This window comes from Cervus elaphus, chromosome 14, assembly GCF_910594005.1.
Source record: "Cervus elaphus chromosome 14, mCerEla1.1, whole genome shotgun sequence".
NCBI lineage: Eukaryota > Metazoa > Chordata > Mammalia > Artiodactyla > Cervidae > Cervus > Cervus elaphus.
Genome location: NC_057828.1, coordinates 81,159,461 through 81,175,614, shown reverse-complemented (window position 1 = coordinate 81,175,614; position 16,154 = coordinate 81,159,461). Strand labels below are relative to the sequence as shown.

At 57.6% G+C, this 16,154-nt stretch overlaps 1 protein-coding gene and 1 long non-coding RNA gene across 5 annotated transcripts in view; one reads left to right on the top strand and one right to left on the bottom strand.

The window, feature by feature from the left end:
* Nucleotides 1–3,581, bottom strand: part of LOC122707650 — a 9,422-nt gene extending 5,841 nt beyond the window's left edge. The window contains exons 1-2 of one of the 3 annotated variants that reach the window (XR_006344873.1): nt 2,968–3,581; nt 970–2,444 (exon numbers count right to left, since the gene is read on the bottom strand). This is a non-coding gene — a long non-coding RNA (uncharacterized LOC122707650). Of the gene's footprint in view, nt 1–969; nt 2,728–2,967 lie in introns of those variants that run through there. The other 2 variants (XR_006344874.1, XR_006344872.1) reach the window with 2 other exon arrangements.
* On the top strand, nt 3,535–16,154 carry LOC122707648 (arginyl aminopeptidase). Of its 2 annotated transcripts, XM_043923369.1 has the most exons (11): nt 3,649–4,111; nt 7,783–7,923; nt 8,190–8,338; nt 9,502–9,618; nt 9,996–10,231; nt 11,820–11,933; nt 12,482–12,594; nt 12,681–12,789; nt 13,468–13,692; nt 14,726–14,868; nt 15,667–16,154. In XM_043923369.1, the coding sequence occupies exons 1-11, from the start codon at nt 3,671–3,673 to the stop codon at nt 15,823–15,825; spliced, it is 1,947 nt and encodes a 648-aa protein (XP_043779304.1). In that variant the 5' UTR covers nt 3,649–3,670; the 3' UTR covers nt 15,826–16,154. The 2 variants fall into 2 exon arrangements, with proteins under 2 accessions (XP_043779302.1, XP_043779304.1); XM_043923367.1 differs by lacking the exon at nt 11,820–11,933 and having other exon boundaries at nt 3,535–4,111.

Here is a 16,154-nt window from a genome sequence, read left to right as displayed (position 1 = left end):
GACACTTGCTCTTTGGAAGAAAAGTTATGACCAACCTAGACAGCATATTAAAAAGCAGAGACATTATTTTGCCAACAAATGTCTGTCTAGTCAAAGCTGTGGTTTTTCCAGTGGTCATGTATGGATGTGAGTTGGACTATACAGCTGAGCGCCAAAGAATTGATGCTTTTGAACTGTGGTGTTGGAGAAGACTCTTGAGAGTCCCTTGGACTGCAAGGAGAGCCAACCAGTCCATCCTAAAGGAATTCAGTCCCGAATATTCATTGGAAGGACTGATGCTGAAGCTGACATTCCAATACTTTGGCCACCTGATGCGAAGAACTGACTCATTGGAAAAGACCCTGATGCGGGAAAGATTGAAGGGCGGGAGGAAAAGGGGATGACAGAGGATGAGATGGCTGGATGGCATCACCAACTCAGTGGACATGAGTTTGAATAAACTCCGGGAGTTGGTGTGCTGCAGTCCATGGGGTCGAAAAGAGTCAGAAGCGACTGGGCGACCAAACTGAACTGAAGCTCCTCTCCGGCCTCATCTTTCTGTCTTGAGAACCTGCCTGAACATGTCTTACACCGCAGGGTATACAGGTGGACCTGGGTGGCATTAGAGGAGAGGACCCTGCGCTTTTGCAGTGGGCAGTAGCACCCCTTCTCTTGCCCTGAGGGAGGCATTACGCAGACTGCACTGCCCGGGCAGCATGACTCCCTTTGTTCCAAAGCGAGACCCTGTCTCTGTCTTGGCGGGCATCAGCCAGTGGGTGCCAGCCTGGCCCCTGTGGACTCGAGCTGTGTGCCCTGTCCAGCCCCTGCTCTCCATGTTGTGACACCAGCTGTGTCTCTGCGCCGTCAGACGTCTAGTGGGAAAAACCCGCCCTGATTGAGAAGCGTTAGGACAAGCTGACTCGCCCTCTGCTCCAGAGGAGGCGCTGTCTCTACAAGCAGCATCACCAGACAGCCCAGAACAGAGGCTACCTCGTTGTGCAGCTGTGCAGATGCGCGTGTGAGCCGCGGAGAGCTGGGTCCCAGAGTCGGCTTTAACTCGAGCGCACTGTGGTTACAGGAATGTTCCGTGTACCCTTGAGTCTTTTACTTGTTAGGAGCTTTTCATGGCCTGTCTGTGGTGAATTTTGTGTGTTTTCTCTAATGGTTAGGTGCAAAGTTAGGGGTGTGTTGACTAGGTAGAGATGGTGACTTAAGTTTTGACTGAACTCCTGTGCCTCACGTCTTGGTTGTGGCACGTCAGGTCTTCACCGTGGTTGCGGGATCTTCGCTGCAGCACACAGGCTGCCCAGCTGTGGCTCCCGGGCTCAGTTCACGGCGTGCAGGCCTAGTTGTCCTGTGGCCTGTGGGGCCCTAGTTCCCCAGACAGGGATCAAACCTGCTTTGGAAGGTGGATTCTTTAATCGCTGGACCACCAGGGAAGTCCCAAGACTGTGACATTTTTGTACAGATCTTTTATGTCTGTGTAACTTTTGTCTGATCTGTTAATTACTGGGCAAGATACATAAATGTCTTACTGGCAGATTTGCCCATTTTCCCTTGTAATTCTGTTAATTTTTGCTTTCTGTATTTTGAGGCTATACTGTTAGCTACATCTCCCAGTGTGTGAGCTAGAACACTGGTAAGTAATGTACACCTGGGTATTTATGAATGCCTCATCCCAAAAACTTCTGCCTCCCCCAGCCTGGGGTGACTACCAGCCTGTTCAGCTTGTTTCTTTTCTTCCCCTTGCTTCACTGGTGGCTCAGACAGTAAAGAATCTGCCTGTAATGCAGGAGACCCAGGTTTGATCCCTGGGTCAGAAAGATCCCCTGGAGAAGGAAATGGCTACCCACTCTGGTATTCTTGCCTGGGGAATCCCATGGACAAAGGAGCCTGATGGGCTACAGTCCACGGGGCCGCAGAGGAAACACACCTGTGCAACTAACAACACTTAACTTTCACAAGTTTTCCCATTAGTGGGTTTGTGAGTTACACTAATTCTATATTCTTTAGGTGGTTTTCTTGAAAATATACCTAAGAAAGAAATCCCAGGACTTCTCTGATAGTCCAGTAGTTAAGACACCGAGTTTCCAATGCAGAGGGCACAGGTGTGACCCCCTGGTCAGTAAACTTTGTAAGATCCCTACATGCCATGCACTGCAGCCAGAAAAGAAAACAATCTTATTTATCCCTAAATCTACTCTCCTCCTCTTGATCCAAGGAACTTCAATGTCAGTCACCCTCTTCTTTTTTTTTTTACCCTCTTGCATACATTTAATTAAGGGAAAAAAAATATTTTGGCTGCCTCATGCAGCATGCAGGATCCTAGTTGATACAGTGGCTGGCATATGCAGGTGCTCAACAAAAATGCCTTGTATAATGAAATGAGTAAGTTGAAGGTAGACGTACTGAATGACTATCCTCAGGGCCACAGAAGAGTGGTTTTCTGAAGTTTTTGGATTTCACTAGCCAGTAAGTTAAAAAAGAGAAGAAAGAAAAAAAGGAAGAAAACTGACTTTGATTTTATATGGAATTTCAAATATCTACTATAAGCATTTCATAAAATAAGATGTATTTAACACTGTAAAACTAGGAAACACATACTAGGATACTATTTCCTTTATGGGAAACTCCCTACATTGTCTCTTAAAATTTCATTTCCTAAGGGGAAGATCCCCTGAGGAGGCAATGACAACCCACCCCAGTACTCTTGCCTGGAAAAGCCCATGAACAGAGGAGCCTGGCGAGCTACAGTCCATGTGGTCACAAGGGTCAGACACGACTTAGCGACTAAACCACCACCACCACCAGAAGGAACCCCCCCCTGCCAGTGCAGAAGTAAGAGACTTGGGTCCCATCTCTAGGTCGGGAAGATCCCCTGAAGGAGGGCATGGCAACACACTCCAGGATTCTTGCCTGAAGAATCCCACGGACAGAGGAGCCTGACGAGCTGCAGTCCATGGGGTCGCAGAGTGGGACACGACTTACAGTTTCCAGCACAGCTGATGAGCGGCTCCTAGTCAGCCGGGCTCCTGGGAGGGTCACCGGCACAGCCAGCTGTCCCACACAGGAGGGGGGACACGCGGCCCACCAGCTGCCAGCCTCACAGCCGCCGTGCTGGTCCCCACCCTTGGCGGAAGGACGAAGGGCCACACGCTGGAGCCCCGACTGAGTTACCATGGCTCAAAAGAGGCTGTAATTTCTCCTGTGTCACAACTGCACAGAGAGGAAGGAAAGAGTCTCCTTTCTTGGCGAAGGTTTGCTGCAGAGCTTGTGAGCTCAGACCGACCCCCGGGCTCAGTGCTGCCCGCCCGCTGGACTCTGACATGGCAACCTCAGCGCAGGGACTGGGGGCCATCCCAGTGGGATGAATTCGGGCCGAGGTGGATGAAACTGTCGCCAGCGGGCCTGTCCAAAGTCCTTCGGTGAGGGTGCAGAGCTGGGAGTGGGGTAGGGTCAGGGGAAGGGCGTGGTCTGCGCGGGGGCGGGGCCTTCCGGAGCTCGGCCGGCGGCGGGGCGTGGCCATGCTCGGTTCCGGGACTTGGTCTTATCGGGGGCGGGGCCTTCCCAGGCGCGCGGCAAAGGCTCCCGGGGCCAGCCAGGCGGCGGGGCGGAGCCAGGCCTGCAGGGGCGGGGCCCGCGCGGCGGGGCGGGGCCTGCGGCGGACCGGCGGCAGCGGCGGCGCGGGGCCATGGCGGGTAGCCAGCCTGGAGCCGGCAGGCGGGCGCTGCGCGCGGCGCAGGCCGAGGACGTGGCGTCGGCCTCCAGCTTCCACACCTTCGAGCTTCTGCACCTGCACCTGGACTTGCGGGCCGAGTTCGGGCCGCCGGGGCCGGGCCCGGGCAGCCGCGGGCTGAGCGGCTCGGCGGTGCTGGACTTGCGCTGCCGGGCGCCCGGCGGCGCCGCGGAGCTGCGGCTGGACTCGCACCCGTGCGTGGACGTGACGGCGGCGGCCCTGCGGCGAGGGCTGCCGGAGCCGGGGCGGCCGGAGCCGGAGCCCGAGCCGGTGCCGGTGTGCACGCAGCCCTTCTCGCACTACGGCCAGGCCCTGTGCGTACGCTTCCCTCAGCCCTGCGCCGCCGGCGAGCGCCTGCAGGTGCGGATCACCTACCGCGTCGGCGAGGGACCCGGGGTGAGTGCCCGCGGCCCCAGCGCCTCCTCGTACAGGCGCGCCTTCACCGCCTCCCCGCCCCTCGCCCCTCCTCGGCCAGGTGACTCCCCACCCCCGCTTCTGGTCCTGCCGGTCTTCATCCAGATGCCCCCGCCCCTGCCCCGCCGTCTGTAGCCCCCTGCGTCCTCCAGGCTGGACAATAGACGGTTCCCGAGCTGAGTTTAGGGCTGTCGGTGCGCCCAGCCTGGGCTGGGCCCTGGTGGTGCTCTGCTCGGGGGCAGCCCTGAAGGTGCTGGCTCGTTACCCGCTGCTGACTCAGCCCTTTGTTGCCGGTGCCCGTCTAGTGCCCGGGGCTGGAACAGCTCCGAGACTGGGCACTTACTATTTATTGTTTCCTCCTGGATGTGATGAACAAAAGAATTTGAGTAAAAGTGAGAGCCAGAATTAGGGTGGACCAGGCTTTGTAATAATTGGCTTTCTCACTGTTGGCTCTTAAATTCTAAACCGGGGTGGGGGAGGTGGGGCAAGTGTAGCAGTTGGAAGGAGGGTCTTGTGGGTACCTCTGTGAGAATCGCAGCCCTTTCTCAGATGGGGTGGGCGGCCTGCCTGCCCAGGAAACCTGCTGTTCTGGTGGCACTTGCCCCTTTGCTCTTGGAACTGGCTCAAAGGGCGTTTCTGTTTCCATCTTTCACCATTAGGGATGTACATGAACCTTAAGATAGAACTTGTTTGAAAAATTAAAGTCCAAAGCAATGTGGACTGACCTCTAAGGCAAAGGAAAAAACTCTGGACCTCTACTGGTAACTTGGCATAGAGGGACACATGGAACACATGGAAATGTGTTTGGTTGCAATGGCACCCCACTTCAGTACTCTGGCCTGGAAAATCCCATGGATGGAGGAGCCTGGTGGGCTGCAGTCCCTGGGGTTGCTCAGACACGACTGAGCGACTTCACTTTCACTTTTCACTTTCATGCATTGGAGGAGGAAATGGCAACCCACTCCAGTGTTCTTGCCTGGAGAATCCCAGGGACAGGGGAGCCTGGTGGGCTGCCGTCTATGGGGTCGCAGAGTTGGACACCACTGAAGCGACTTAGCAGCAGCAGCAGCTCTGTTATATTCTGGCTCCCAGTTGGGGGCAGAAATTAAGTACAATAATTGGAAAAATTAGGCCTCCTGGGCTTGCCAACCCAAAGTGGCACCTGAAGTTGAATTTCAGAATTAAACAGCTTTCATTTAAGACTTGATGGCAGACACCCACGCTCCACGGAGAGCTGTCCTCTGCCCTGTGGAGGTCCCCAGTGGGCACAGTTCCTGTTCCGCTGTCCCAAGGGGGGTACTCACCTTGGTCACCGTGGGCCACAGCGTCTCCTGGGTTTGATTGTGCTGTGTGTCCTGCCAGCCCCCTTCATCCTCTTCTCTTCATGTCATTAAAACAAAAACAAGCAAAACTCAAGCAGAGAGGATTGTGGTTGAAGGGATGTGAGTCATTGTTTACAGAGCTGAGCCTGACAACAGCTATATGAATTGTCTTTATATAAGTCCTAATATGGTGTCTAGTACCTCTGACTGCCAACTCATTACACTTGTTTTCAATAATAGGATTAATTTTTTTTTAAAAAAAGCTATTTAGATTACCAGGAAAACTGAGCATATAGGACAGTTTCCATAAACCCCCAACACACACACACACACACACACACCACCACCACCATCCCCCACCTTATTAGCGGCTTATGAGTGGGATACACTTGTTGCAATTAATGAGCCAGTATTGATACCCTATTACAAACTGGAATCTGTAGTTTTTCTAGATTTCCTTAGTTTTTGTTTTAAATAATTTGTTTATTGAGCAGCTTCCATGTACAAGGTATTATTAGAGTGTTGGGTCTTTTACATTTTTATATTACAGTTGATTTACGATGTTAGTTTCAGGTGTATAGCAGCCTTAGGTTTTAAGGCTCCTCTGCTCCAGTGTCCCGTCCAGAAACCCAAGTGTGTCCCTCTGCCACGTCTCTGTGGGCTCCTCTTGGCTGTGACGATTCCTTAGATGCTCCTGTTTTGGTGACTTAGATAGTTTTCAACAGTGGTGTGCCCCTCTATTGGAATTTATCTTTTGTTTTTTTCATGATTAGACTGGGGTTATAAAGTTTGCTTGTTTTTCATAGATTATTTTTTAGAGCAGTTTCAGTTTCCCAGCAAAGTTGAGCGGAAGTTCATAGAGATAAGGTGTCACTTCTCCAACATCATATTTAGGGCAGTAGTATTGGCTTGATTTATGGCCTCTGTGCTGGCCTCCGGTCACCAGGCCGAAGCAGAGCTTGTTGGGGTCTGCACGGGACATCTCTCTTTCTTCCCCGCCCCCTCTTCCATCTTACTGGACTCTGGATGGAGACTTGTTACCGTTTGCGCGCACACACACACGTGCACACACGCAAAGAAAACCCCAGCTTCCCACTCTGTCTCCCTTATGCTTCTTATAAATCGGTCTCAGCGCCTCTGCTTTAAGCCCTTCACCACACACAGCTGCCCAGCTCCACGGAAGCCACATTCCCCACCCTCCCATGCTGCTCCTGTCTCCTGGACGTCATCTCCCTTCCTTCCAGCTGTTTAAACCCTGCCGGCTGTTGAGGGTGCAGCCTGGGGGTTTTGCTTACACTGTGAGACCCTCCTGGGGCCCCTCAGCCCTTTTCTGACCTTCCCATGGTGTGTGCTGCTGACGCGGGCCCCTCAGCCCCACGCAGCCTCTGTGTTAGACATGAGCTCTGCTGTGGGCAGCATTGGGGTTTGTAATAATGGCTCAGATGTACCCTCGATTAAGGGCTTACAGAAGACAATTCAGGAATCACAGCCCGGGACGTCCCTGGGGGTCCAGTGGCTAAGACTCCACATCCCCAGTGCAGGGGGCTAGGGTTCCGTTCCTGTTCAGGGAACTAGATCTTGCATGCTGTAAAAAGATCCCACACGCTGCAACTAAGACCAGGTATAGCCAAGTAAATAAATAAATAAAATAAGTATTGGTGGGGGGGGGAATCATAGCCAGTGCCTGTAATATAAAACACGTTTATTCTCCTGCATTGGCAGGTGGATTCTTTATCGGTGGCACCACCTGGAAAGCCCAAAACACATTTATTCTGAAAGGGTAAATTTCAGGAATGGAAGTGAAAGTGAAGTGAAGTGAAGTCGCTCAGTCGTGTCCGACTCTTTGCGACCCCGTGGACTGTAGCCTACCAAGCTCCTCCATCCATGGAATTCTCCAGGCAAGAATACTGGAGTGGGTTGCCATTTCCTTCTCCAGGGAATGGAGAACACCTATTAATCACACTCCTTGCTGTTAGCTTCTGCTTTTCTGTGTCTTTTACCTCAAGTTGAAGAACTGCTTCTTCAGCATTTGTTTTTTGGTGAGAAACTACTACAGTGAGGAGGACGCAGGAGGGAGTCAGGACGAGGGGGCTGGAGGCCCGCTCAGGGATTCTTGAGACGGCCCGGGGACACATGAGGAGTGACCCCTTGGTGGTGTCTGCCCTGGGAAGTGTACTTCGGGCCGCGGCCTGGGCTCCGGGGGGATTAAACACGCAGCCAGAGAGCTTCCTCGTCTGAGCCAGCCTGGCTGGAAGTCGTGCAGCCAGCGCAGCGGTGCCTGCCCAGGGCCCCGTGGGCTGTCGGCTCTGAGCGGTGCGCCCCTCCCCGCAGGTGTGCTGGCTGGCTCCCGAGCAGACGGCGGGGAAGAAGAAGCCCTTCGTCTACACCCAGGGCCAGGCCGTCCTGAACCGAGCCTTCTTCCCGTGCTTTGACACCCCCGCTGTGAAGTGCAGATACTCCGCTCTCCTCGAGGTGAGGGGGCCCTGTGTCCCTGCCCTGGGGACTGGAACAGTCCTCTCTATCAGGTCACCTTTCAGGGGATGCTTACAGACCCTCTGAAGAACTCCTCCACCTGCAGAAGTTTTATCTGTGCTAAAGCCCATCGGTTGAGCCCAAGTTTAGTTTCTAGAAGCCTCTGTACTTCCGGTGGCCTGCAGGCCGCCATCATCACCAGGCAGGCTGCTGATGGAAAGTTGGCTCTGTCCAGGTGAAACCTTGCTGGCTTCCTCTGTCCTCAGGTTCCAGATGGCTTCACCGCTGTGATGAGTGCTGACGCCTGGGAGGAGCGCGGCCCCAATAAGTTCTTCTTCCGGATGAGTCAGCCCATCCCCTCCTACCTGATAGCCTTGGCCATCGGAGATCTGGTTTCGGCTGAAGTTGGACCCAGGTGGGAGACCAAGACCCCGGAGGCAAGACTGGACCAACCTCCAAGCAAGGAGCCCTCTGACCAGCGAGCAGACCTGTTGGGGGGGTTCTCGGGGCAGTGTCAGCCTGCCCCGAGTCCAACCCTTTCTGTGGCACAGGGCGCGGCCTGAGGGCATCGGAGGACTGTCCTTTCCCCACTCCTCCCTCCCGTCCTGCGCTGAGACCCAGTCCTGCCGTGTCCTGGCCCGTGCAGAGAGAGCTCTGAGCTCAGGCAGCAGTCTAGATCCCCTTCTAGCTACTATGTGCGCTTTCTTATCACTGCCAAATCTCCTTGCCTTCTCTGGCGCTTGATTCCTGGAAACACCCGCCTTGCTCTTACTGTCTCCCTCCCAGGAGGCCGGAGCACGCTCTCTCCTGTCTGCTCTGGATGCAGAGGCCCAGGCCTGGGCTGACGCTGTGAAGGGAGGGGGCTTTAGTGGAGGTGAATAAGGATTTTGTCAGGTGTCCCCCAAAGAGAAATTGACGAGGCGCCCGGGTTCTCCTGGTCGTCATCCTGTCCACCAGCGTACCTTGCCCGCGGCGGGAGGGTCGGCTGGACGTGGCTGCCCTGGTGGCGGTGCTGTCCTTCGCTCTGCCGGCCCCAGAGGTGCTGGCCGGGCGCCAGGCCTCAGACAGGGCTCAGCAGCGGCACAGGCACCGCACGCCTCCGCTCCTGCCGTCAGAGGGAGCGCTGGGCGGGCCTGTCGGCGTCCGCTTCCAGCCACGGGCTCCGGGCAGCCCCGGACCTGCGGGACGAGGGGCCCCTTCCTGGTGCAGGGCAGTGGGTGACCGGAGGCACGCCAGCCCACAGCCGCAGGAAAGCAGAGGAGAGGGACATCTTCCAGGGGTTTACTCCTGCCACGTTCTGTTCGGAAGAGGATGAGCTGCTGGCATGGAGCGAGACCAGTCGTTTCTGAAGCCACCGGGCGGTTGGGGAGCTGGGCCTCCATGTGGGGGCAGGCCTGCTACCTGCAGGAGCTCCCAGTGCCCGCTCCGCAGGCGGGGCCAGCCCTCCGGCTCCGTGTGGGCCTCACCTCTGTCCTGGGTTGCCTGCCCACGGGCTCGCCAGCTCCCTGGGAGGCGGAGGTCGACTGGTCCAGGCCGACTCTGACCACCGCGCCACCCTCTCTGCACCCTTGTCCACAGGAGCCGGGTGTGGGCTGAGCCCTGCCTCATCAACGCTGCCAAGGAGGAGTACAACGGGGTCATAGAGGAGTTTTTGGCAACGGGAGAAAAGCTCTTCGGACCCTACGTGTGGGGAAGGTGAGGTGTCACGGGGGCTTCACGTCTGTGGTTCCCGCCCCCCGGGGTGCAGGGGCGGGGAGGAGAGGACAGCCAGCCTGACCCGCCGTGTCCATGACTGAGGCGGGCCCGAGGTGGGGGTTTCAGGACAGCGGCGAGCAGGCGGATGCTGGATTGGAGGTGGGATTCGCTGTGGGGATGCGGCTGACTTGCCTTTCCCGTCACTGGGGGCAGCCCCACTCTCTGTTTGCTGTCTTCAGACTTGAGGTCTCCTGAACAAGAGGCCCCATCAGGTCTGCGGGGAGCTGGGTGTTGGGAAGGGCCGGGAGAGGGGGGCACTGGGGACCACCCAGTAGTGGGATGGAGCCACACCCCGCATGACCGCCTGCCCCCGGCAGGTACGACGTGCTCTTCATGCCCCCATCCTTCCCGTTCGGGGGGATGGAGAACCCCTGCCTGACCTTCGTCACGCCCTGCCTTCTGGCCGGAGACCGCTCCCTGGCCGACGTCATCATCCACGAGATCGCCCACAGCTGGTTTGGGAACCTGGTGACCAACGCCAACTGGGGGGAGTTCTGGCTGAACGAAGGCTTCACCATGTACGCCCAGAGGAGGATCTCCTCCGTTCTGTTCGGTGAGTCGCCGTGGGGACCTGCCTCTCCGTCCTGGGCCCGCCAGGCTCCTTCTGGGGTGTCCGGGGCGGCAGTGCAGGGAGCCCCGGACGGCCGTGGCGGCCAGCTCACGACACAGTTAAGCTTGTCACGGTTCCCGCCGCGCTGCAGTCACGCGTCAGCAGGGCCCGGGGGCTGAGGGAGCCCTGGGCAGTCTAGTTGGCCGGAGGGCCCGGGTGGTGGGCATGCCTCCCCGAGCCTGCGTGCCCCAGGGGCGTGGCCCTGCGGTGACTCAGGTGTCAGTTCCCGCGCCAAGTGCGTGGTCAGGTCACTGTCAGCCTCGCGTTGTGTGGAACACCGGGTGCCGGCCTTGACTGGGTGCTGCGCTCGCCGCCTTCACCGCCGTGTGCAGTTCACAAAGCAGAGAGGGTGGGAAGTGTGCTCACCGCCACTCGGCAGCTGAAGGCAGACCTTCACATTGCGCCCAGCCACACTTTTGAAATAACGTTCCCAGCACCATCTCTATTGAAAACCCACGGTGTACAGGTGCTTTTTGGCTTTTTTTTATTCTTTCTCTGATTAAAATCTATTTTGGTGCCTATGGGAAAGTACACAGCATAATATTTACCTGTCATTTCACCATTCAGAGATGATTGGTGGATATCCTTTCCTATGTATTAATAGTTCTCTTTGTGTGTGTGAATCATCAGACCATACATGGCTTTAGAACTGTCATTTTTGTTAGCCTAGTAAAGTTAAACGTTTTCCTGAGTCATTAAATTTTCTTGTACTGCTGCAGAAGAATTTAAATAAATTCATAAGTTATTCCATCAGCCTCCAGTTGTAGGTTGGTCTGTAATTTTCTTTTTTTTTTTAATTTAAACAAACAAAAATCTTAATTTTTTTGTTGTTGTTGCTCTTTTGGCCACACCTAGGGGCATGTGGGATCTTAGTTCCCGACCAAGACTTGAACCCACACCCTTTGCAATAGAAGCACAGTCTTAACCACTGAATTGCCAGGGAAGTCCCTCGTTTTTCCAACAAAATAATATTCTGATAAACATCTTTACGTAGGTTCACATGTATCTCAGATGATTTCAATAAATTCCTTGAAGTGTGCTTGTCAGGACTTGAACATTTTAAAGGCCTTTTTTTCAAAGCGTGTATTGTCTCCTGCCTCCCAGAAAGTTTGTAGAGGTTTATTCTTTCATCAGGGCACGGAGCAGGAGGGTCTTGGCCGCTGGGAATCCTGCAGTGGTCTCTGAGACCGTGCACGCTGGACCCTGAGGCGGGCGGGCTATCGCCCCAGGTCAGAGCATCTGGCGGGCGGCAGTGAGGCTGGTGCTCACCGTCCTGCCAGAAGAAGACCGGGGACCCGAGGAAAGGCTCAGGTGACCATTTCTCCTGTGCGATAGGAGCAGTCAGATGGGCAGGTTCCGTTTTGGGGGATGGTCAGACTCCCGCTCTACAGACACCATCATGCTGCACAGAAGGCCCCTGCCAGAGGGACCGTGTGCAGGAGACAGGCCGAGGGGTCGGCTGTCCACAGCCTCCCTGCCCGCGGTCCTCGGGGAGGCGCGCGTGGGGTGCCAGCCCCTCTTCTGCCCACAGGGCCCGCCTACACCTGCTTGGAAGCCGCCACCGGGCGGGCACTGCTGCGGCAGCACATGGACATCACGGGCGAGGACCACCCTCTGAACAAGCTGCGCGTGCGGATCGAGCCCGGTCAGCACCCACCCGCCCCGCGTGCCCCGGTCCCTCGGCGGGGAGGAGCCCCCGAGGCCCTCCCCGCTGCTCCGGCCAGTTCTGAGTGACTCCGCGTTGCCCTGCTTGTCCGGGTCCCTGTCCTTGGTCAGCTCAGCCCTTTGGGATTTGTAGAACAAGGTCGCCTGTCCTTACAGAGGGCATGACCCAGAAAGCCCGTGACTGCTCCAAGGTCATGGATTTTTGTTTCCTAACGTTGTTATTTCCCCATGTGACTAATTGAAACCTTTCTGTGCAGCTGAAGCCTCTGACTCTGATGGAGAGCTCCCTATAGACGGATAGTTCGTTAACTTGGCTCCAGAGCATCTGCAGAAACCCCCATTGTTCTGGTGGGCGGCCACATGGTGGGGGGTGACCGTGGGGCTAGGGAGGCCCCACGAGCACAGCAGCCCCGGGCTCCCCCTGTCGTCCCTCTCGAGACCCTGGAGACAGGCCGGGCTGCCCTGGGGAGAGGGCGTTGGTCTTTCCACAGCCGCTCTGAAGCTCTGAATCCGGAGCTTTCTCTGCAGGGGTCGACCCGGATGACACCTACAACGAGACCCCCTACGAGAAAGGCTTCTGCTTTATCTCCTACCTGGCCCACCTGGTGGGTGACCAGGACCAGTTTGATGACTTCCTCAAGGTAATCAGCTCGAGGTGAGGGGGGCGTGGGGGCGGGGGGCGGGGGGGCTCTGCACAGCTGACTGTGCTGCCCCTTCGTCCTTGCAGGCCTACGTGGACGAGTTCAAGTTCCAAAGCATCTTAGCTGACGACTTCCTGGACTTCTTCCTGGACTATTTCCCTGAGCTGAAGAAAAAGAGGGTGGATTCCATCCCGGGTGAGCAGAGGAGCCGGCCCACGGCTTCCAGGAGGTCGTGGAGGGTGGGGTCTGCTTTCCGCCCTGAGGGACCAGTGTGTTCCCCTGGGGGTGGCGCTTTGGGGTGGCCCCGGGGCCCCACAGAAGGACCTCTGCCACCCCCAGCTTCCTTTGCCCCACTTGGCCTTTCTGCTCCTGTCTGCCCTCTGGTTTCCCTGTCTCTGAGACACAGTCAGACCCTGAGCCCTGCCCAGGCCACTGCCGCCCCGAGGGGCTCCCCGGGCAGGACCGGGGCGGCTGCCCTGCCTGGAGAGCTGGTGGGAGGCCTGTGACCCCTGAGGTGTGCCCCTGCTCCCTGCTCTGTGCTGGGAGGGTGGACTTCCCCCCAGGTGATGAGGGTAGGACCCCCCCAGCTGCTGAGGGCAGGACACCAGAGCCCAGGAGCATCGGTACAGCTGCTCTGCTCGTGGGGGTGGGCCGTGTCCCCTGTGTCCCCTGACGGCTCATTTCTGCACAGAACAGGCCCAGATGGGAAGGGGATCAGCCGGGGCTGTAGGCATCATGGGGGCTGGGACCCCGCAGAGCAGGTGGCCATGGGGCAGTGGTGTCAGCATTGGGGGAGGACTTGGGAGCTGCCCAGGCGGGCTGACCGTGGCACTGGCGGGGAGTTCTGACGGGGTCTTCTCTTCTGCCAAGTAGGATTCGAGTTTGATCGCTGGCTGGACACCCCGGGCTGGCCGCCTTACCTCCCGGACCTCTCTCCCGGGGACTCGCTCATGAGGCCGGCAGAGGAGCTGGCCCAGCTGTGGACGGCCCAGGAGCTGGACCCGAGGGCCATCGACGCCGTGCCCACCTCTGCCTGGAAGACCTACCAGCTGGTGTACTTCCTGGATAAGATCCTGCAGAAGTCCCCGCTCCCTCCTGGTGAGAAAGAGCGGGCCGCTCCCTCGGGGCTGGGGCAGATGCCATGTGCGTCCTGGGTGGCGGGGGATGGGAGCCTGGGGTGGGGGCAGGTCTGCATGGGGTGGAGTGTCCACCCGCTTCCCGGGCAGGAAAACCAGAGGCTCGCCGGGTCCTCGGCCCGTACAGGGCAGTCTCCCCTCACCCTCACCGTGATGCCTTCCGATCCTCATCACTGCCCTGTGAGCCCAGGGCTGCGGAGCCCGGGGCACCAACCACTCACTCAGCCCACAGGCGGGGTGGGGGTGTGGCCCGGCCCGGCCCCCGCCCTTCAGCACGAGTGCCCCGTTGCTGCTCAGCCAGAAATAGTACCAAGGGCTGCGCCCCAGAAAAGCAGTTAGAGCAAGATGCCGGCTAGCAGGTGCTGGTGGGAGGGGTGGCAGGCAGGACGTCTGGGGGCGCACACGCTCTGGTCTGGGGAGGAAGGAGCGTAGGAGGTCGAGATGTTTTGTATACACATTTTATCTTATTATTGTAAAAATTTTCATTGGCGAGTAGTTGCTTTACAATATTGTGTTGGTTTCTGCTGTACATCAGCGTGAATCCTCCGTGAGCATACACGTGATCCATCCATTTTGAACCTTCCTCGCACCCCGCTGATGTACTTTTTTTAATGCTTATTTTATTTACTTATTTGGCTGCGCTGGATCTTAGTTTTGGCATTTGAGCTCTTTAGTTGTGGCGTGTGGGATCTACTTCCCCAGGCAGGGGTCGAAGCTGGGCCCCTGCTTCAGAAGCACAGAGTCTTAGGCAGAGCCCACCAGGGACGTGCCCCTCTGTATGACGTCAAGGGAAGGTGGTTAGAAGAGCTGTGAAGCTGGGGCAGGTGCACGTCCAGGGCATGACCGCGTTGGGCCCGAAGGTGCAGGGTGAGTGGGTGCCTGGAGCCTTCGGAGATGTGACTCCGGAGCCCCCGGAGGGCCTCGAGCAGACACGCGGCCTCCTCAGTGTGGGGCTCTGCTGGCAGCGTCTTTCATGACCCGTTTCTTTTCTCCAGGGAACGTGAAGAAACTTGGAGAGATGTACCCAAAGATTTCAAACGCCCAGAACGCGGAGCTGCGGCTGCGATGGGGCCAGATTGTCCTCAAGAACGACCACCAGGAGGACTTCTGGAAAGTGAAGGAATTCCTGCACAGCCAGGTGGGCACCTCCGGCTCCCTGACCCACCCCTGCGGGCAGGGCCCTGCAGGCTGACCTCTCTGGGGCAAAGGGCCTGGCAGGTCCCGAGAGCAGGCTGTGGTGCCGCCCTGCGCGGGGAGGCCGCCCGGCCTGGGAGCGTGTGCAGGTCAGCCGGAGAGGCCCGAGGGGAGGGGCTGGTCAGCATTGGCCGGATGCTGGGAGGGAGGCAAGACGGGTCATGCGTCAGCGGGGCTGGTCTGGGGGAGAGGCCAGAGGCTAGGAGAAGTGAGGGAAGGTAAGCAAAGGGTCCTGGCGCCTGGGGAGGCCTGTGCCTGAGGGTTCAGAGGCCAGCCGGCCTGCTGGGGAGGTCGTTCCGTGAGAGTCCAGAGGAGGGCCGGAGACGGGCCGCAGGCCAGACTAGGTCAGGCTCCCTCCCGAGCCCCTGAGCCCCCCGCCTCGGGGGTCGGCATCGTCTGGTGCAGCTGTCGGGGTGCGGCTTCCTTCTTGGCTATGGATGGTCCACCGGAGCCCCATGTATGGGTTAGGCACTGCGGTCTTGGCCGTGTGCTGCCGCCTCGGAGCTCTGACCTCTTAGAGCTCTAAGCTGTGGAGCCTCCGTGAGGGTCTATGGCCTCTGAGAAGATTCCAGAACACGAGGCCTCGTGTCTGGGAAGCCCCGCCCCTTCCAGCACGGAAATCCACATCCCTTTGGGCCCTGGGGCAGCAGGAGGCTGGGCCGTCAGATGGGCCCCGGGGCAGGGGCAGGGCTGCGACCCTCAAGCTGGCCGACAGGCCCTGAGCACGAGCCGCCTCTCGCAGGGGAAGCAGAAGTATACGCTCCCGCTGTACCACGCCATGATGGCGGGCAGTGCGGCCGCCCAGACCCTCGCCAAGGAGACCTTTGCAGCCACGGCTCCCCAGCTGCACAGCAACGTGGTCCACTACGTCCAGCAGATCGTGGAGCCCCTGGGCAGGTAGAGGTTCCCGCCCCGGCTCTGCAAGCTCGGCGCACAGCGGCTGCTCCAGGTCAAGGCCCCACGAGGGCACCTGATCCCCGACCCTGGGCTTCTGCTCTGACGGGCCGGCCCTGGACCCGGCCTGTGACCGAGAACCTCCCTGCTCCCTGGGCTGGGGGTGGCAGGCCTCCCCTCCCCACTGGGGTCTCGGGAGAGCAGGCATGGTTTTCTTTTTTCTTTCCTTTTTTATTCTTTAATTTCTTTTGCTGATTTTTGAAATACTGTGCCAAGGGCTGATTTCTGGAGATTCTTTTTTCAGGTTTAATCATTATTTTAATAAATATTTTAAAA